The sequence below is a fragment of the Stegastes partitus genome, unplaced genomic scaffold, assembly GCF_000690725.1.
Source record: "Stegastes partitus isolate 25-593 unplaced genomic scaffold, Stegastes_partitus-1.0.2 Scaffold246, whole genome shotgun sequence".
Lineage (NCBI taxonomy): Eukaryota > Metazoa > Chordata > Actinopteri > Pomacentridae > Stegastes > Stegastes partitus.
In genome coordinates, this window is record NW_007577977.1 from 277,634 (window position 1) to 299,523 (window position 21,890).

Genomic DNA, 21,890 nt, shown 5'->3' on the forward strand with positions numbered 1-21,890 from the left:
GCCGTGATTTATTTACTGGAAAAAGGGCACGAAATGGGACCTTTAAAGGATCTGCTGCTCATGTCTTGGTGCTTGATACCACAGGACACCTCCAGAGGTCTCGTGGAGTTCACGTCTGAGTAAGTCAGAGCTGTTTTGACAGCACAGCATTAGGCGGGTGGTTTTAGTGCTGGAACTGGTAGGTGTATGTAAGGTCAGACTTTTAATTATTGGCTTGTTACACTGAGTTCTTGTGGCTAAAAATCAATCAATACAGCTGTAAACCTCAGAGCATTTTACACTTTATTCCAAGACAGGAACATTTCCCTCTCTTACAGGAAATCCCAAACTTTGACTTGAGTGTCCCCGTGGTACTTCAGCTCTTAGAAGTCTTAGGGGCCTGCAGCTGCAAGAATGAAAATGAAGCCAGTGCAATAAAGAAGGGTCATCTGCATGCATGAATCCGTCCTCCATCTGACTGGCTGGGATTGAGCCATACTTGCAGTAGTCTACTTTGAAGGCGGACTGTAAATCCACTTTCAAGGGAACTCAGTCCATCTGCAAGCGGCAGCCTCTGGTGCCTGTGTGAAATTAAATGTCAGATGCAACAGAAGGGGGGATTTGTAACAGCTGAATGGCATGTGCTATCAAAATAGCTAGTTCCTTTTTTTTGCAATAAGGACCAGAATTCACAATTTAAAAAAAGCATTTCCTTCTCCCTCCTGCTGAATTGTGTCCTTTCAACCTCAGTCCTCTGACACAGGAAGGAGCCAGCCAAGGACACTGCACCGTTCACCATCTTCTCGCAGATTGTGTGAAAAGAAATAAAGTAAAAAAATCCTCCTGTTGCACAACTTTGGTAAGTGATTTTGTTTCTCAGGGGCTGGTAAAAGACAGTGAAGCCCCTACTCCAGTTTGAAGGGTCCTCCTGTAAAAGCTCCCTTAAGCTGTTTGTGCTTCAATTAAAGTAGATTGCATTATGCCTCTCGCAGGGTGATGATCACCGGAGAGTCATGGGTCTCAGCATTGGCTTTGAATCCGCAATGAGAAGCAGCCGTTTGTTTTACTGCTGAAAACTCTGCCAAAAGTGTTGCCTCACTATATTTGAATTCTATCTGAAATAGTTTAACTATAAAAAAAAGCCTCACATTTGTGCAGCACAATAATTGTCTGCTAGGAGGCCACATCAAAAGAGATCACTGCCCTTATCTCTTGGAGAACCAGTCTTCTATCCATCAGAACAACTCCCACGATGCTCATGCATATATAAAAAAAGTACAATTTGAAAGACTGTCATTCTCACATTGAAACAGCTGCAGCTCTAATTAGAACTTACATAACTGTCAGGGCTTAAAAACAATCTATACCAGCAGCTGATTTCACCAGCCATAATGATAATTGGCACATTTGCAAAGCTATAGCTTAATAATGACCTTAACTCACAGTGATGGACACCAAATGCAACCTTGATGTTAGGTGGCAACAGTTAAATGCCAAAACCTTGTCAGACGTGATTTAAAGATGGAGTAAGTTATTCTGATCCAATGCTTTTGTGACCCGGACCGATCGACATAGCAGTATTCCAGCCGGCCAACAACAGGGGGAATAGCATTCATAGCAAGTAATAACAAAGCCCAGTGAGTCCCTTCACATTTTCTGGAATATAGGAGGAATTGAGAGGATTTTTAAAACACTGCCTCCCCTTATTTTCTGCAGTGGACGGTTGTTTGTGCAACACCAGCTTGTACAAAACAGTGTAAAAGATAGCGACTGCTCCTCTCCTCCTTGTTTCCAACACTAATTGTCGAGCCTGTTTCCGCACCACCAGACTCTGCTTCTCTGCTCGTGAACACAAACCCCAGACTGTTGCACAGCATTAGGGGTCTGTGGATGGTGGCTCTGGCTACCCCTGGGGAAAGATCTTATCTGCAGGCAGCTCTATGGTTCTCTTGGCCGGTATAAACAATCTAATAATAACTCAAGCTAGTTTTTATTTTTTTATTTTGTATAGCCCGACCGACAGTGGATTTTTGGGCATATGGCAATTAAAAATCCAAATATTGATCTTTTGGCCGAAACACACTAGTCTGCACTGCATACTATTTAGCATTCTACTCTAAATAGCCTAATATTCACTCCTGATGTATTTCTCTATACTATATCTGTATTTACGTATGTCAAAAATAACATAGGTGAAGTCTATATGTTGTCTCATGTTGTCTCAACTAAATCACGTTAAAGTGGATTTCTATTTCATCTGAAAATTATAATCTCAAAGTAAAATGGTCACAAACAAGTTTGCTACAGCTGAGCTAAGACATTAACATTGATTCCGCTATAAAACCAAATTTTTAGATTATAGCTTTTGTATATACACGGACTACAATTATTTGCTTTGGAAGTTGTATAAAACTACAACAATTTATACATTTACCATCAGTTCAACTCCTGTTAATGTTGTAATCTACAGGGAGAGTGAACTTCGATGCTAACACCACTGGCTTCCAATCAGCTGACATGTGACTATAAGGTCACTTAGCTATAGCAAACAAATTTTAAAGTTTAATGATGAATGACGTGCTATTTATTACAGGAATATAGTAGAGTTTTGCTGAAAAGGTGTCACTGTTTATTAACTCTCCAGCAACGTATTTCACCAACTAGTTAGCAGTATACTGTGAAGACACTGCTTTACTCCGCACCACTGTCTGCTTAGCTGCGATAAATACTCTGCTGCATGCGCTGCTGAGGAGTTAGAGTGTACACAAATGGACGAACTATGTAAAGACACCCTTTTTAACTTATCCCAAGCCTCTTTTTTTATATAAGCTTTAATATCAGACATAATAGATATCTATATATTTTTAAGATAGCCTCTACTCCGCTACATGTTGGATGCTGTGTTTGTGTGGTAATTTATCGTTAGTTTGATGATGTTTCGTACTGCAATATTTCTTCTGATTCAGTTCTGAGAAAGAAACATACACGTTCATGTCTACGAGGTTGGAACACTTCTCTTTAAGTCAAAGAGCCCAGTTGTTGGTGATGTTGACGTGCATATTTAGAATGCAAGCCTCCAGTAGGGTTATTGATAGGTGTCAACATATCATGGCATATCATAGTAAATTTACTGACAAGTAGATATTCTTTGTTTTGACTGGCTTAAAAAAACAACTCTGATTGTACCTCAAGAACATGCAAATATGTATTTTATATTATCTTTTTCTATTCATGTACAAACAACCTTACGATTACTTGTTTGATTGAGTGAGTTGAGAAGTAAACCATTAGCTCTGAGATTTCCCTGATTCCTTATTGTTTCAGTGCAGTTATCAAATGTTGAGTTGCCCCTCCATAAATATGGACACAAATTCTCCCAAAAATAGTGTGTGATCTATTTTTGGTGTCTGTCCATACATTTGCTTTTTTTTTTAAACTGCTTATTTGTGTTCCAGTCAGTGACGGTGGCAGTGAAGTCGTGCGGACTTACACAATAGTAGCAGCTCCAGCCAGTAACAGTGTGGGCTGTATCTCTCATCTCCTGCAAGGCCTCGGCACGCAGGTAGCCCAGCTCCCTCAGGCAGCCGTCGTGAAACACTCGAGTGCAGATCCGGCAGGGGTACAAGTCATCAGCCGTCCACACCTCACACACATCGCACATCTCGTCGCTCGGTGGCTGAGGGAGAAAGCAGAGCGAGGCTGTGAAGATTTTTGTTTTGCATGCATGCTCGGTTTTTGTACAACATTCGTTCAATCACCTTGAAATAAATCACAGCATGCCTGTCCACCAAAGCTCGTCTAGCAGGTCAAGAGGAAAGATTAGGCACTGATCCATGTGGTAGGAGTGCGGTTTGATAGTGGGAGTAGTATTATATAATGGCGATTTGTGTCGTGTACAGTAATTTGCTTGTGTTTTAAGACAGATAATTACGACATCGCTACCTCTGGCATCAGTCTGATGTGTGTGCCCTTGTCTGAAGTGTTCAGTGTCAGCCTTTGTCCAGCTTCCCTGCAAATTCACTCTGCAGCCAGGATGCACTCAGCTGTCAAGCCAGGGGAAATGACTGCAGAATGCTTGGTCAGTTTACAACACAAAGACACTGTCAGTTTCTTTCCTTGCTGTTTTGTATATCTATTTCAGTGCCACAGTGCTGGCTTCAGGGTTGCAAACAAATCCCAGATGTCATAGTATCAGTTCGAGTTTATCTTCTACTTCAACTTATACATATGACGACTACATCCATCACAGTTATGGCCAAAATGTGATCTATGCTTTTAGCACAGGCCACAAGTTCTGGAGAAGGTCAATAGCCCATTTGCCAGAAGGCAGTTATTTCTCTAAAAATCAAGACTAACATCTAAACCGACCCTGCTGACTTCAGTTTTCATTACACTATGCTGTACTAAATGTGTGTAGGAAGCAGCGACTGACTTCTGCTGTTCTTCGTCGTTCTGGGTTATGCGAGAGAAGAAATATTGTGCACAACATGATTTCCAAGCATGTTGGCAAGCAAACGTGTTTGTAACTGTCCCAAATGGCATCATTGTAAGGTGAGGTGAGAAGCAGGCTGTGTTAGAGAGGGCAGAGATGCTGTATCATTTAAATATGGCAATAGCATCCCACATTTTTAGACAGCCTTTCCTGGAGGGCACTCGCAATGTTATGCTTGGTTGTACACATGAAAAGTAATAGAAGTGGTGGTGTAAAGAACCAATAAATGGAGTTTTTGACATAGATACCTTCAGATTTTTATATTTCTTTCCATAAAATTTGAGAAATGCTTCAAAGTACCCAGTTAGGTTAGATATTAGTTCACATTAATTTAAAAAAATACTCACAACAGCGTGTCATCAGCATATAGTAGAAACATCTACAAGGAAACATTTGTGAATGGAGACACAGAGGTTTTAATTTGACAAAATAAAAGGAAAATTAGCTTAGTGCCATACCCAGTAATCCCACCTACTAGAAGCATTAGTTTGGCAAAATTCTTCCATAACATTGCTGTATTTATTGTGGTCTACTTATCTTTAAACCTGTTATTTCCATTCTGCTTCAGCCTTTCTTAACTCCAAGACAGAAGCTTTTATTTCTCTACCTCTTGTTAAACCGCAGCACCGTTGGTACAACAAGTTGCCATGCAATGTTTACTCTTTGCCGAACAGAAAAACCTGATGGTGTCGGCGCTCCTGCGAACTCCATCCCCTGTTAGTCAGCATCCCCATGGAAATGGTCACCTCTCAGAACCAGCCAAAGCAGCCCGCCCACAACACGCTCGCTGTGAAGAGCCCTCTCGCACATCAACAACATATCGCAGCTTGTGTGGAAATGAAAGGGCCTTGCAGAAAACTTTCTCCCTGTCAACTCGGGTGTTTAGATAAAGCTTAAGAGTCCCTTTACAGCGTGCCTAAACTGCTTTATCAAACTCCCTGATATGAGGGAGGAAAAGAAGATAATGTGCTGCTGTTGCCATGGAGATTCTTTGACATCTTGCAGTCATCTCTTTAATCCCAGTACGTGGAGATTTGTAGTGTGTGTGTTTTGTCATATCAATGTGATTTTTTTTTTATGTTTGACTCAAAAAACACTTTCGCTGTGGATTCTCAGTTTCTTTGGCTATCATGTAATACCTGCTCTTTCTTTTCCAGCTCCACCTCTACGGGCTGGTCATCATCGGCTTCCCTTTTGGGTCGCACGAAAGCAGGCGGCGTGAGCTGATGGCTCTTGTCTAGGTCTTCCGGCTCGACTCCTTTCCCATCCCGTAACCTTGACCAAGCCTCCTGGTTGACTTTACACTCATCTCTCGCCGGAGCTGAGGCCTGCTGGGAGGTGGACGGACTTGCACTATTGTCCGTCTCCTCTTGCTCCGCCTCCTCTGTGTTCTTTTCCTCAGGATTGGCTGAAGCCTTGACAGGCCCCTCACCTTCCTCTGCATCTCCGTCTGGCTGCTTGACTGCGACAGCGCGATCCTTGATGCCCGCCTGGAAGGCAGAGACGACAGCGTTGCATTTCTGCACCTTCTCCACCTGCTGCTTCTTTGACATTAGCACTCCCATGGCTGTAAACAGACAGAGAGAGACAAAAACAGAGAACGGTTACACGAGTACACTGCATTTACAGCTCATCATAACCCTGACTTACAACTGACAGTGTTGGCAACAAACAAGCCCAGAGTTGCCATCAGATTTTCATTCAAATATTCCTACAGTGTGATTGGTGAATGGGGTAAATGACATCAGCTTTTTCCAGCTAAGCTCCACCCACTTCAAGTCAGAAGTGCACAGAAAAAAAAGAAAAACACAAATGCAGAGGTGAGTCATGCATTTTTCACAGATATTTTTGTTTTTAAAGCTAGAATCAGAATAAATGAATAATGAAATACGGTGAATCAAAAAGTGGATTTAATGTTGTTACTTTTTAACAAATCCTGTATTTATGACCAATGCATATGCACTTGAACATGTGAAGTATATACATGTATAGATATATCTATGAATGAATATCTGTGCATAGGAATGTCCTCCTAATCAAAAAGAAGCACATTGACCTCATCTGTCTTTTGAAAAATGACCTGAAAGTTGAAAGACACTTAAAGAAAAGCTGCTACAGACACAAAATTAAAGAATCCATTAAGCATCCATCCATCCATCCATTATCTATACACCGCTTAATCCTCACTAGGGTCGCGGGGAGCTGGAGCCTATCCCAGCTGACTCAGGGCGAAGACAGGGGACACCCAATTTTTCACAGGGCTACACTTAAAGACAGACAACCAAGCACACTCACATTCACACCTACAGACAATTTAGAATCACCAATTAACCTCAACATGTTTTTGGACTGTGGGGAGGACTGTGGGAGGAAGCCGGAGAACCCGGAGAGAACCCACGCTGCACGGGGAGAACATGCAAACTCCATGCAAAAAGATCCCGGTTGTTATCACCGGGACGCAAACCGGCAACCTTCTAGCTGCAAGACAACAGTGCTAACCACCAATCCACCTTGCAGCCCATTTATTGCAGTCAACTGCAGCATTGGAATAAAGCCATGAAAACATTTGTTCTTTTTGCACATCAGATCTTGCTCTTACTGAAGGTCTTTACTTTTTCTACATGCATTGAATAGCTTCCATATCTCATTCTATCAGCAGCAGAGTCCCTGAACTCCTCTCCTTTTTACTAATAAACCCTGTCCATCTGCCCCTATCCTCACATTCCAGCTTGCATTTCATGCAACTACATCTAGATAGTGACTGAAAATTGGATTTTTATTTGTGGAATTCAACTGTCAAATATAATGACGATGGAAGCAGATCCCACAACTCACAGGAAAGAAAATGACACTGTATATTTCATATGCACTAGGTTATGAGCACTCCCAAACCCCAAATAAGACCTCAGGGCCCCTGAAATGTGGAAAAGGTTTGAGAGTACACAAGCGAGCGCATTTACACTCCCTTAACACACGAAAGGCCCACATATTAGTGTGGGCAAGGGACACAGTGCACATCGATGCAAAAATCTATAGGTTGCTCTAATGTGTCTGTGGCTCTCCACAACTCATCATATCAAGGATGACGTGTGTCTGAATGGCAACAAATAACTGCTTATCAACACTTACCAATAACACTGTCCTATAATTAAGATTTGTGATGGTTTGGAAGGTCATGCATCCCTACAGTCTTGACATAGGGGTCAGGGGATAAAGAGCCTCTCCATCTCGGTGAAAATAACAAACCAAAGTGCAAACAGATGAGCACAGTTCCAACTGCAGGACGCACAAAAGTCTGTAAATAACATGCTGCCACAGTGATTTTCCATAAAGCTAAATAATTAAAGACGTACTTCACACAAAAAATGCTTGTACACATGGATCTGGATTTGCTTGTCTAATTTCATCCAAAATGTTGATGAATGTAAATGTGCTTGTTGTGCTCACAGCATTGAAAAAAGACCAACAGTGTGTCTTTCCAGAACTGATGCCCCAGTTATTTTTGGGAGCTCTACAGCCCCTACTGTGTAGGGTTTTTATTGGAGCTACATACTTTGCACCAAAAAGACAGTGCCAATGAAAACTGTTGGACATATTTAAATTTTCATTTATTCGGGCCGAAAAGATGACATTACACTCTCTTCTACAGTACAGAATGTAAAGGCAGAAGTCTTAAAGGTTGATAAAATCCAAACCTGGACCATAAAACTAAAAATATGTTGCATACAAGTAGAGGTAAATAAGAGAAATATGTTGTGTAATTGCTTATTTCTTGTGTGAACCTACTTTCTAAATGTTGTTAATCAAGAAAAAAGTGACATAAACATATTTCTAAGCCTCTTTTTAATTTGACATGCTTTTTTTTCCTCAGCAGCATACAAGCCCAGTGGAACCTCAATTCCAAGCTGAGAAAGGTGTTTTCCATCCAGTGTCCCCAACCAAATATCCTAAACCAATAGGGTATTCATACTAAAAGGTTCAACCGGTGAGTCAGCAAAAACCATCACCTCATTCTTTGGTAAATTGACTTCAGGGGACCAGTTCGGGCTCAAAAAAAAATAAAAACCCAAGAAAGTCAACCTTAGGTCTGTGTGCATATGAAATGTATGCTTCTGTTCACAGCTGCCACAGTGGATACACAGCATCAATCACCACAATCTGCTGAGCTCAGCCATCTGTGGATATCTGACATCACTTCTCCTCAACTCTGACTGTTCACCAAATGAAATCACTCAAGATAAGATAAGGTAAGATCTACTTTATTGAGCCCCAAGGAGAGAACAAACTTCACTCTCCCTGCAGGTTTTCAATGAAATCTTTGCTGGTTATTAAAGCCAACACCTTTAGATTGCAGCATTTGTCTGAAACACAAAGGCAATTCGATTTTTGGCAATGTTATTGTTGTAGTTATTGGCAATAAAAGAGTGAGGAACAGCTCGTAAATGCAATGTAACATCTATAATCATGACTAAAATGGGACTGATAAGACTTTTATGAGGTTTATTCTTCTGTTTTTGCACTATAATGTGCAATCTGCATTCCTATAGTTTGTTCTGTACTAAATATTTTCAACTGATGAACTTTGAAACACACTTAGTGAAATCAGGCACTGTAAGGTAGAGAAACCATCTCAGTTCTCATTTCCACTTGAGCAAGACGCCACCGTGAATTACATTGTTGAAAAAAGGCGGACTCAAGTTGATTACATGGTACTTATGGGACATGTGTCTTTGCTCTGAAACGCGATCCCATCCGTCCGTGCTCCACATAAGTGCTCATGTGAAATTTAATTGCATTTATCTGAAGTGAAATGGGAGTCATTTGCTTCGTCTTCCTTCCCAGGCTAAGACTCTAATAGCCTGCCAGGCCTTATGTTCTCAGGCTGCTCCTGGATTTTATAGACTGTAGAAGCAACAACACTCATTTGTATCACACAAAGTTCATACTGAGTGCACTCTCTCTGGTTTCGTGCATTTAAACCATCCAACAAAAAAGAAAAAGAAACAACAACAACTAGACGAAATGACATGGCAGCCCAGTTAAAGTAAATCTCAATGAAAAGAGGTCAAAGGTCAGGCCAGTATTCCTGCAGTGGATAGGGATTTATTAGCTGCATCCCATCCGCCTAATGTTTAAACATGTTTTGCGTATTTTTATGTGTCCTTGCTTCAAAAATGACAAAATTATATGTAATTCAATAACCAAAAAGTTGATTAATAATAACACAGTGGTGAAGCAGCATCTATTACAGCCTAAAAAATCCCAAATACACTAATAAATAAACTGTGAAAACTCTTATCTTTCGTTTTAAATTCAAATGTGACGTAGCGACTCCTGAGTCATGTCCTCTGGAACAGCTGAGACACCCTGATCTGTGTCAAGGACGAGCGCTTCGTTCAAAAGATCTGTCCTTCTAGTGACAGTGTCCTCCCACCGTCTAATACATGACAGAAACATGCCGAGAATATACAGTCATTAAAATGCACATATGCAACCTTGTAGAATACTGAAGAGACAGTTATCCTGAGTGCAGGGATGACAATCGGCTCAGTGGGTTGTCCTCTAGCGTAGATGAGCTCAGGCTGAAAGGTTCGGGTCCATTATTGTAATGCAGCGGTGCTGTGGTTGGGATTGGTTGCCGGGTTTACTGGGAAATGAGGAAATAAATGAGCGTTTTACCAAAATGTCCACTTACGATAAGTGCACGATTTGCAGTAACTGTGATCATTTAGAGTTTTATAGAAAATAACAGAAGTTACAGAAAAGATCCTTCTTTGTTTTGTTTTTGCATTTCTATCCTGGTGTTTGTGAGTAAATTGAAAATTTACACAAAAACAGCAGAATGGGAATCTATATGTAGACAGTCAGTGCTATAAAAACAGAGCTGTGTCTGCATCTGTTGCCAGCTCTTTAGGGTTTTGCAAATCTAAACCACTGGCTCTTGAGCGTGGAGTTGGCTACCACCTTGTCGGACTCATTGGATGTAAGATTGGCTGCTGATTTCAGGAGACTAACTTTCTGTGAACTGCCTGTTACTGTTTTCTTTGCTATGGGAAACAACAACAACAACATCTGAGCAGCTACCACACTGAAAATGTCAAGTTTTGCCAAAGTAAGGCAGCCCTGCTAGTTTTGTCGATGGATGATCAATTTCGATTTGAGCGTTTATCTCCTTGCGTGCAACATTTTCACCAAAACATTTCCAACAGTTTGATGAAGCACCAAGGCTACGTCCTTCTCTTAGCTCCACCCACAATGACTGTGATTGGTTTAAAGACAAAGTTTTCCTCCTGTAGCAGAATAATAGTGTGGTGCAACCAGATCACTATCGTCTAAAAAATGCGATGGTGGACGTGAGACCACACCCCAACCCTGGCCCAAAAGAGGACACAAGATGAATTTGAAAGCATCAAACAACATTTTTTCTGGCATCTCTTCAAATAATGCATTTTTAATGTTAATGCTAATGTTGTTGTTTTTTTTTTTAAAAGTGATTCTTGATTAAATAACTTCATTTCAAAATGTGTTCTTTCTCTATCTGTAGTCTCGAACAAGGTCCCGCCCAGATCACGATCTGATTGGTTACAAGTCGTGATTGATAGCCGATTGATGCCATAGGATAAATCGTAAAAAGCCATCTTTTAATTAAACCTGTGTAGAACATAAATAAACAAAGGCATTTCAGCAGCGCTTCGTGTCGAGGTTCATGTCATTCTGAATTTAATTAACAACCCTACATCCTACCAATAACCTAAACATGAAACATTCAAAGAAGGTACCAAACACTCCACCAGGTTGAATTGTTTACTGGTTTTAGGTATATGCACTCTGTAGTCATTTGTAGCTATACAGGATGACTTATCTAACTCAAGTCCAATGTATCATTCAAAAAGTAATTGATATTAAGCTCCCTTTCCTTTCCTCCCTTTTCCCTGTCTGTATATCTACAAACAGCATCCAATAAAGTGGAAATTCCAAACAATATACAAAAAACAAACAGAGTATACTAAGAAGGTTAGTTTTCGAAGAGTTTTACCACACAGACCATCAACAACTAAGCTCACAAGACAGAAGCAGGATAAAGATAAAAACAAAATAGAAACAAAAAAAAAAAGCCACAATAGCACTAAGATTATATCCGGTTTGAACCACTTGAGTATGTGAAAATCTCTTACCAGAAGCCTGGTCCTCTGCAGCTAATGAGTGGGCTGTAAATAGAGGAGATGTGGTGATCACAACACAGGATGGCACAGTGATTATTATGGGGACTTAATTATCCACTGAAGTGACCTTTCCACTCAGGCTCATAGCAGCGCTGGCACAGACTTTAGACAGAGAAAAGCCTCGAGATGCCAGAGATGCCTGCAAGGACCAGCTTGTAAAACTGCTGCCTCTGTTCACATGACCATAAGAGGAGGAAAAAAAAGACAGTTTATAAGCTTTTGCATGCCTGAAGCCTTAAAATACCAGCGCAACGGTTGATGTGTTGGTTAAATGCTGCTGCCACAACTGGTTGCTTGGTTATTGTGCAGTGCAGATAATGGGCCGTGCCATTGTAAATGAGATAATCAACTGAAAACAAATTGTTCTTTAATGGCCAGCAAAGTGAATAGGCTTCATAAACAGTAGGGGTGGAGGGGTAAGAAACAATAAAAAGAAACCATTACAAGCCTCAAGGTATTCATGCACTCCCTGAAATGAATGCCAGCAGCAAATAGAACCTATATGATTTCAATATCCTTTGAAAAAATCTAATTTCTCTCCTGTAGAACAAAAAAGTTCTTGTTTTATTAGCCTTATTAATAAAATCTACACCCTAATTCATCACATTGAACAGATTTCTACACTCGTCTGTGTACAAAGTACACAATGCCAGAGGGTAGAAGAGGACTGGAAACAAAGCAAAAGCAGCATTTGCATTCTCCAAACAGAGCCGAGAGTGGAGCCGCTGCTGATGAGGAAGTAAGTGAGCAAGCAGAAGACCTTGTCATTTTCAGGTTAACTTATGAATTTTAAATAAAAGCCTTGTACTTTTTTTTTTTTCTCCCTCTCTCTCTTCCTCCCCGTACAAGTCGATTCTGACACAAATGGGTCAACGCTTTTGCTTTGATACCTTCACGCATTTAGATAGCACCGGGTAACCTGCCACTCGGTCGCCTCGCGAAGTCTGAGATCCGAAAGCATCTGACCACAGGCCTGTCAAACGAATAAACCCTTCCTCCCACCTGAATGACAGTGACGTTTGTGCGTCTAAACGCCCTGAGAGAGGAAGACAGATGTGATGTATTTGTTTTTTTCCATCCCTGACAGCCCAGCTACTGAAAATCTACGGTGAATAGTTTTTTGAAGAATATATATCACTGTCAGTCGGGGTGTTTTATTACAAGGTGAGTCTTGCTAAAAATAAAGAAACAAAGTGAAGGCAAACGGTGGGGAAAAAAAAAAGATTTCCAGAAATTAGCTTTGACAACACAATCCCTGCGCTTTCAGGTGTGGTTTCATTTCCTGACAAAAGAAGTTTAATGTTGTTTACAGCATTATTTGACTTTCTTTCCTCATAATGCTGCAGTGATTTTTTATTTTTTTCCCTTTCCTAAATTTGCCTTCAAATGTCAAACGTATCCAAAAAATGTTTCCACTTAAAGCTCAGATTCTGCCTCCATATTGCATTTGATGGGCAATACCAAGGCGAAGGAGGATGAAACTCCCTCAGGCTTGACGATCACTGGGCTCCTGCAGGAGTACAGCTGCCTCGGATGCTCTGCTCTCCTTCCTGGACCCCTCTGAATGATTTAAATGCCCCTGGATAAAAAAAGATCTGGACGAAAGGGGAGGGGAGGAGGGAAACAGGGCCACTCCTTGGGGCAGAACCTGACATATATGGCTGAGGAAATGTTATTCTGTCAGGCTGCACCGCGACAGACTGAGATATTGACTCATTTTCATGTCTGGCGTGAAATATTCTCAATCCGTAAGCAAAACACCACTTTTTTTTATTTATTTTTTTTTAGTGTGCGGAGTAAGTGAAGCATTCATTTTGTTCCTCACTGTTTTCTCCGATGTTTTATGTACCTTCGCGAGTGGAATCTAGGTTCAACACACGTTCAGGGTCTTGATTCATGTCAGCAATTGCCTATGACGAGCTCTCGGATGATGAAGCTCTCAGGAGCTTCTTGTTTTAATTAAATATTGATAATTTCAAAGGGAGGTGGCACCAAAGTGCTCTTGAAATCCTTGTGATTCTTTTCTGCTCCTATGAGGAATCCTTTTTTTAGTCTGTCCACACTACTCCTCAGTTTAACACCAGTGCCGGATCATGTAGGGCAACTTCTTCCAGCTGCAGAAGCACAAAGTTTTAAAAAAAATCCAGATTCCACCTGAAGTTGTTTCGTGAAGGAAATTAATCTTCATTTTGAATTGCAATCTATTTCCTCCTGCAAGTAGAGGCCAACAGGGACACCTTAAAGTCTATATTAGTATTCAGCCCTCTGCTATTCGAGTGTCACCATGGCGAAGTCACTGAGCTTACTGAGCAGCCATTTATCAGTCCGAAAAAAATAGTTCACCGCTGCTGAGAAAAGTCACAGCACAACTAGACAAGTCTGAAACATGTAATTGGCCAAATAGGCAGCTCCTCTATAGAATATAGGTACATTTGATCACTCGGGGTTCTCTGAAAAAACCAGACAGGACCTTATAACTTCCTTTGCCGTCTTGACAACAGAATGAAAGCGTTTTTAAGGGAGACAAGATTACGATTAGCGACCGGTATCAACACTTTCTCATGCATTAAAACAGCCAATTTTGCTCCTCGCAGATTGCAGCTGCCGTGCAGACATGCCTTGTTAGCAGCTCAACCGAAAGAGAACATTTCTTCCTTCTAGGGTTGTTTCGTTTGAGGTACTTTCACACCACTCGGAGCTGTAAATGTATCCACTGCTTTACAAGAGATAAGTTTAGTCTATGTAACTGCCTTAAATTTAACATCAAACACAACCAACCAGCAGCGCTGTTTTAGATCGTAAAAGTGCAGAAAGGACGTTTAAACTCTGGGTGTGTGTTTCTCTGACTGTACGCTTGCCTTCCCAAAGCTGTTGGATGTCACTGGTATGTGCTGATTAGAATCCCAACCAGTCCTCCTTTTCATTCCTTGTTTCAGAGGAAGAGGAGGAGAGGGGGCGGGGGGGGAAGAGAGAGTTTTTGAATGGAAGCACCACAAAGCATGCCTTTTCATGGGAATGAATCCGCCTTTAGCTGAAGATCTCACCCACAGACCAGGGAAGCAAAGACCTGGAACTAATTACACTAACGAGTTCACCCAGATCCCCGTAATAGCCAGTGAGTGGAATCATTAGGAAAGCAGCTAAAGACACGCAGACGTACGTGCACTCGGACACACACAGGATAAACGTGTGACTCGAATCCAAAAAGGATGATTCTGATTCCTTAGGAAAAAGAAAATGCATGAAACATCAACTCTCCTTCTGGCATTTCATTGCCTCCTTCTGCCATCCTTCCACAACAACAAGCACACTCTGGGCTTCAGCAAAAAAAAAAAAATGCACAGAAGGGGTTTGAAATGCAGCTTGAGAAGTGCCTGAATTGGGGAATTTAAATCTCAATGCATCGTTAGGACTGGAGACATGATGTTAGCATTCAGGCGCTGCCAGGCGAGGAGCACCTTGCCAGCTCTGAGAGAGTTTTGACAATGAGCACAGAGCAGAAGCGAAGCTCAGAGCTGCAGGGGGATCTTGTCACAGACCGAGGGGCAGGACTCACTCCAAGGTTAAAGCAACGAAAAAAAACCCACTTATGGACCCTCTGTGGGCCAGGAGATAACAAGAATGGGGTTGTAAACAAAGACTGATGGAGGAGCCTAATGGACAAGTCTCCCCCCACCTGGGACAGAAGCAGCAGAAAACTACAACTAGAGCTGCAGAGAGGATTCTGAATCAGCCAGCCGTGCCATTAGTTGCTCCCATTACTGGATGAGGTTCTAGAGAACAGCCTGGTGCTTTAACAGTCACCCCCGTGCCAAAATGACGTGCATGTGAGCTATGTATAGTGTAAAGAACTCCCCTCTTTCTCACTCCAGTTTCTCGTCGATCAGATATGAAACGAGACACCTCCTGTAGTTTGAAACCAACCGCGGCTCTCTCATCCACACCCATATGGATGCTGACCTAAATACGCTTCCCATACAAGCATCTGTAATGAGGCATCCACCTACATATGAGTTCTGCCCCAGCGTAAAAACTGAATGCGTCCCGCGCAACATTTTCACAGAAAAAAAAAAAAAACATCTCCAAAATGTGTGACTCACCGTTAAAGACAAGGCTGGTGTTCAACCTATTTTGAGGGGATTGGGGAGGGGGTAAGGAGAGGGGGATGAGACTTTATCCTCTCTGTCTCAAGCCCGGCCGTCCAGCATGGCAAGACGCGAATGAAGTCTGTGCGCCTTTTTTTCCTCGCCTCCGTCCGAAGGGAGATGGATGGTACCAGCTGTTTGTTATCCTCCTCAGCAGTCCCGCAGAGAAAAGAAAAATCACCAGCTTCTTCCTCTTCTTCTCCCTTCAGCACGAATAGAGTCTTCTCCAAGAGCAGAACGGACAGCTCCGGTGCTGAAATCTTTTTTTTTTTTTTTGTATGTGTGTGCGTCTGCTGCCCCCACCCTCCTTCCTCAGCTACTCCCTCAGCATCTGAGGAGACACGCAGCCTGCTGGCGGTTCAGGCAGCAGGAGGAGACCTTGGTTGGTTGCAGACTCTCAGACGGCCACTGAAGTTAAATCAGGGATTTATGACCGTCATATTCGCACCAGCATCACACACATACACACACACACACACACACACACTCCTCCCTATCCCCGAGAGCCCCAGTGACTTAGTGGTGATCATTCAGGTTAATAACTTGTGGGCTTCTCATTCTTGATTGGCTAAAAAAAAAAAAGATGCTTCTTCCTCAGCAGCCAATTATTTCACACAGAAAAATCAGTGTGCAGCTCCAAGGTTTGGATCCCATTTGAATGTGGCATGAATGTGTGTTGGGGGGGAGATGTTTCACAGTCAAGCAAGCCTGGAGACAGAATTTAGCACAATGCATGAGAGACATCTGACATCTGCTCAGCACAAACTTTATTTTTCTTGTTTTGGAGCCCCTTTTCAAAATAAAATAATGATCATCCTTCAAATCCAGCTTAACTTGTGTTGTTCCACACAATGTTGAAGTGTCCCCACTTAGTTTTAAAATTCTTCAAACATATATCCACCACAGTGTCGTGATTAACATCCTGCCTTTATATGATTAAGAGAAATACCAGGTCCTGCAATCAATATTTATGCTAATGATGGCTTCTTAAGGGACCGCGTTTAGCTCTTTGAATTGCCAGTAGTTCAGCTCACATGGTGAAGGCAGATGGGATGCAGTAATTGAAATATTTCTGAATTGACAATTGCCATTATTCTGAAGTTTTGCTGGAATTGCCCATTCACTCTAATGGTCAATGGCTGGATGTCATGATTTCTCATTGAGGTTCAAACTAACCAAACACATTGTATGTCTGAAATGTGAGGGGATGCAACTGCTTTGTCATGGAATGGTGGTTTTTGGTGGGAAAATGTTGTAATTTCTGGTACATAGTGTGTTCATTTATCCATAATCATCTAATATATCCATATATATTGAGAAGTTATCCATATGGCCATATATGAGTCTATATAAATCTGTGTATATATATAAATATTCTTACCAAAGCAAAACAGTAGTGCATTCTTTATTGATTAATTTCTTAAATATGTTAATAAAATGACAAATCCTTCCATTTGGGAAGCTTGAACCACTCAATATTTCTCCCTAGAATAATCAGCTTCTCAACAACACTGTAGAATATCAATTTTCTGTCAGTCTACAACTTTTAACACTGTATACATACAGTATGTCTGAAATACAGTAGAAAATATCTACAGTATTGCTTTTCTGTGAGATTTTCAGATCGAAATTCCAGGACTTTATTTTAAAAAATTCATTATGTTTAGTACTTAGAAATCATTTTAATTTCAAAAACAGATCTGCTGGAACATGGTTTTAGCTCAGTGTTCGCAGGATATAGGAACAGGTGGGAAAATAATCTCAAAATTGTGTTTTAATTTAACCTTAAGATACTGGCATCTTTGTCCAAACACAATTACTTTTTATCTCTAGTAGGAGGAACAATGAAATCTAGACTCCATTGTGATACTATCATTCCTCGAAACTCTCCATCCACACAGTGTGTTGCCATATAAATGTGCTAATGCGTGCACACACACACACACAAAAAAAAAATCCAAACACAAACAAATCGGCTGCGCCCACAGATGAAACACATGGATATTTGGAGTGACAGCTCGCAAAGGTGAAAGCTGAGTCAGTATCAGCACAGCGGTCTGAAAGGCAGGTTCTCCACAGCGGTGTTTATGATTAAAGTATGAACAACTTGCATGCGCCGTGTCCCACTGCGTTGTTCCACAGCTTGCTGGTTCAAATGGAAGGCTGTGCATTATTAATGAAAACCTAAGTGCACACTGACCCACGGGTCTTCAGATGCTTGGCCTCTTTTCTCAGTGGGAGGGAAGAGGAAGAAAAAAATGAGAGGAGGTGGTCAACTGCGGTGTGTCACTTGGGTAACACGACCCTTCAAATACCTGCTGGCGACACTTTATCCCCGTTGTCGCCTTTACAACACAAAGAGGATATGTTGTTTTTTTTTCTTTTACAAAATGAATGTTTTATTGAATTTAAATTGACATTTTCTCACAATTAGAAATTGTATTGTGTGGATTGTCACCCAGGCAACCGTGCATTTATATTAAAATCTAAAGACTTGTGCATGAGTCAAAGTGTTTGAGAGCATGAAGAAAGGAATTAAAGCTCACTATTAAAAGTTTGTTGGGTTTTTTTTCATCTTTTACAGAAATGGCTCCTAAATGAAGACAAACGGCAGAGGCATGGCCAAACGTGAAACGTTTTAAAAAGAAGAATTAGGCTGGGAAAGCAAATAGCAATGGTCTCACTTGGTCTTTCAGAATAGTTCTAATGGTCTCGGTGGAGCAGTCCGTCAGTATTAACAGTCCATTCACAGTCCGGTTGCAGTCTTAATAGCATTCCCATGGATTCAGAGTTGAATTTTCTTTTTTTTTTTCTTTTTTTTTTGGCGCACTGCAATCACTGCCTTTTCAGAGCTGGATTACTTTCTCTTGTGAGTGAGAACAATGGGCCTGATGGCACCTGATTGGTCCATTTAAGTGAACAGTAATTGCACCTTTCCTCTTTATGTTCTGTCACTTGCTTTGTTTTCAGCAGTGGAGGAGTTTCAGTGCAAGAGCACCAATTAGAGAATTGACCTCTTATGCAATAGCTGTCATGTTCTAAATCACCCCACTAATCACCTCCGCGCTCTGCTGTGGATGCACTGCAAAACACAGAGTTGACAAAATATGGATGCAGACTACGTTGAAACAATCAATACAAGCAGCTTGAGACATTATAATTAATGCTGTGAGAAATCCTATAAACTTACACTCGGATGGTTTCTGTGAATTTAAGCTTGCAAAGACGGAAAGATAGACTCTTCAGCACCGAATCGTCAAGCCAAGTGAGTAGGCCATACTGAAGCATCTGTGTCACTAACGGAATCGGGAGTTTTATGCATTGGAGCTCCACTTGCTGGTGACTGAAAACACTCCAGTTCATGCCATATGCTCTGTTTGTCCTGCTAAAGACTTAGTGAAAGACTGCTAAAGCCACAGCAACTATAATGAGGCTAAAACTGTGCAGCAGATGGATCTTTGCTCAGCTATTAAAGTAAAAGTTTGGCCTCTTTAGGAAACATTTGCAGAGTTAGATGACAACTTTTGCAAATAAAGTTCAGGTTTCGAAACTTTGGCAGTGTTAAAGGTCATGTCTTCATGTGCAAATTAGATTCATGCAAACATACAGTTGACCTTCCGGTAGCTTTGTGGAAGAGGTATAGCAAACAGTTGATTTTTAAGTCTATTTTTCACTGTAGAATGTTTGCAGCCAGTTTATCCTTCAGAGAGTGACAGGAGGGCTGGAGCGTATCCCAGCTGGCACTGGGCAGCGTTCACCCCAAACAGGCCACCAGTCCATCACAAGGTCACAGGGAAACAGACAACCATTCATGCTTGCATTCTCAACTTGAAATCACATTTAGAATCATTATTTAACCTGCCACGCATGTGTGTGGACTTTGGGAGAAACTGTTAAAAAAAAAACACACATACAGACAAGGACGCCATCTGAGCACAGTTGAACCCACCACAAACTTCTAGTTGTGAGGCAACAGCGCTAATCACTGCATCGCCGTGCGAGTACTGAGACTATGAATAAGCCATTGTTGCCAGAGTGCCAAACACAAACTGACTGACAATTGCCAGAAGTGGCAAACTTGTCATTATTGCCAGAATGTTGCTGAAAGTTTGCTGCTATAGGCCAACATTGGCAAATTTGTTATAGCAATTTTTTTTTGGCAAACTAGTGTCTTTTCTGTAAATCAGCCACAAATCTTTTGTATTTGTAAGGGAACAGCCAGGAGACGGTTAACTTAGTTTAGCACCAACATTCTCTTTTTCCCCAATTTGCAGTTTTTGTGCAAAGCTAAACTTGACTCTTATTGGCTGTATTTGCCAGACAGATATGACAGTAGTTCCAATGTTCTTAGCTAAAACTTGTTCAGAAAGCAGATCTGTGTATTCCTCAAAATATCACTAGGCTTAGTTTTATAGTGAACCAAACCAGCAACATACTGACCCTGCTCTGGAACCGGCTAATCAGGCAAGCAATGCGCAATCCCTACCAGTTTGTGGCGTTCAAAACAAAATGACGTGTTTTTCTCTCCAGAACCAGTGTTCCAATTGCACTCCATTTGTTAATTCACTTAAAATCCTCAGTGCCGCTGCAAGGAGAGATCCCAGGAGGTGGCAAGTCCCTCAGGGCAGAGCTGTGTTGTGCTCCGATTCAGAAATTTCTTGGATTCAACACCAGGGGAAGAAATGAGCACTAACTTCAAAACTTAATTTTTAATAGTGACATAATTACCGAGCAATTTCAACCACAGGTGATGTTGTCAGGTCACGACGCATTTGTATTCCCCTCAGCTTTATCGTTCATTCAGCACGTCTCAGGTTTCTTTATTCTCAGGTTTCTTTCTGTATGCTCAGCTTTTCATTCGATGTAGTTTTGCATATGCTATGCTCATATTTCACTCCAAACACTCTTGTTTCATTCTGTTTTCCCATAAATTATTCATGAGCTACGATGGGATTTTATGTACATAAAGCATGTATACTCATTGTTTTGCAGCTGTGTTTCTTCACAACAGTGCCGCCGTGTCGCTTCCTTTGTCTTTCAGACTCCTGGAAAAACCTTCATCTCAGTGCAGCACTCCTATCCTATGACCTCGGCCGTTGTACTGGATGATATTGAATACACAGTGCATTAATCGGTGCTTGCGTGTCCACTTGTACCCTGTGCCTTGACATGAAAGGGGCTGAATATGCTGTTGAACGCTGGAAGGACAAACATCTCTTTGTTTTTCTTTCGGTCGAACACTTAAAGAGAATAAAGCCAAGGCTCTTTTCATGTACTTATTGAAAAACTGTTCTCAGTAAATAGACATGTGGAAAAACATACATAGGAGAGACAGGGAGAAGCTTCCAACAAGAAAGAACGAACATAAAAAAGAATATAAAAAAGGAAACATCAGAATGGCTCACAAGATCACAAAAAGAAAAAGCAGAACAGGTGAACCTAAAATCAGCCATATCAGACCACTGCAAAAGAAATAACCACATCATGGACTGGGACAACGCAAAGATCATTGGATCATAAAGCAACAAATTTAAATGTTGGATCAACGAGGCCATAGAAATCAGGAGGCGAGCCAAAGACACCATGAACCGTGATGAGGGGGCATTCATGCTATCCCACACATGAGATGCTCTCTTGCAGAGACCACCGGGTAGCAGGAGGCGGGGCCCGTCAGGCAAATCTGACAGATTGCCGGGCGGGTCACGCCTCCAGGAAACCACCAGCTGATAAAGACACGTCACCACAGACGTCAGCTTCTGAGGAAGAATGAAGTGACAGACGAAACATGTCAAAAGGTAAAAACAGCTTCTATCTAAAAAACTCATTGTCTGATAAAGAAGAAACCTTATAGCTTTCATGACTCTCTTTTAGCCTAAAATTTGAGTTTGTAGCCACCAACTGCCTGTAGACCCTTTTACAAGTTTCTTTTAAAATATCTCAGCTGGAAGCATTTGGCTGCCAAAGAAAGAGAGAGCCCCCTTATCCTCACCCCATCCAGTGGAAGCAGATTACTGCCCTCCCTGAGCCTGGTTCTGCTGCAGCTTTATTCCT

General features: G+C 41.5%; 1 protein-coding gene across 1 annotated transcript in view; it reads right to left on the reverse strand.

The window, feature by feature from the left end:
• The window catches only part of phf24 (PHD finger protein 24), a 41,950-nt gene extending 25,761 nt beyond the window's left edge, over nt 1-16,189 (reverse strand). Inside the window, exons 1-3 of the mRNA XM_008281824.1 lie at nt 15,795-16,189; nt 5,611-6,038; nt 3,470-3,655 (exon numbers count right to left, since the gene is read on the reverse strand). Coding sequence (XP_008280046.1) covers nt 3,470-3,655; nt 5,611-6,036 — 612 coding nt within the window. The 5' untranslated portion in view covers nt 6,037-6,038; nt 15,795-16,189. The remainder of the gene's footprint in view (nt 1-3,469; nt 3,656-5,610; nt 6,039-15,794) is intronic.
• Between the last annotated feature and the right edge of the window lie 5,701 nt (nt 16,190-21,890).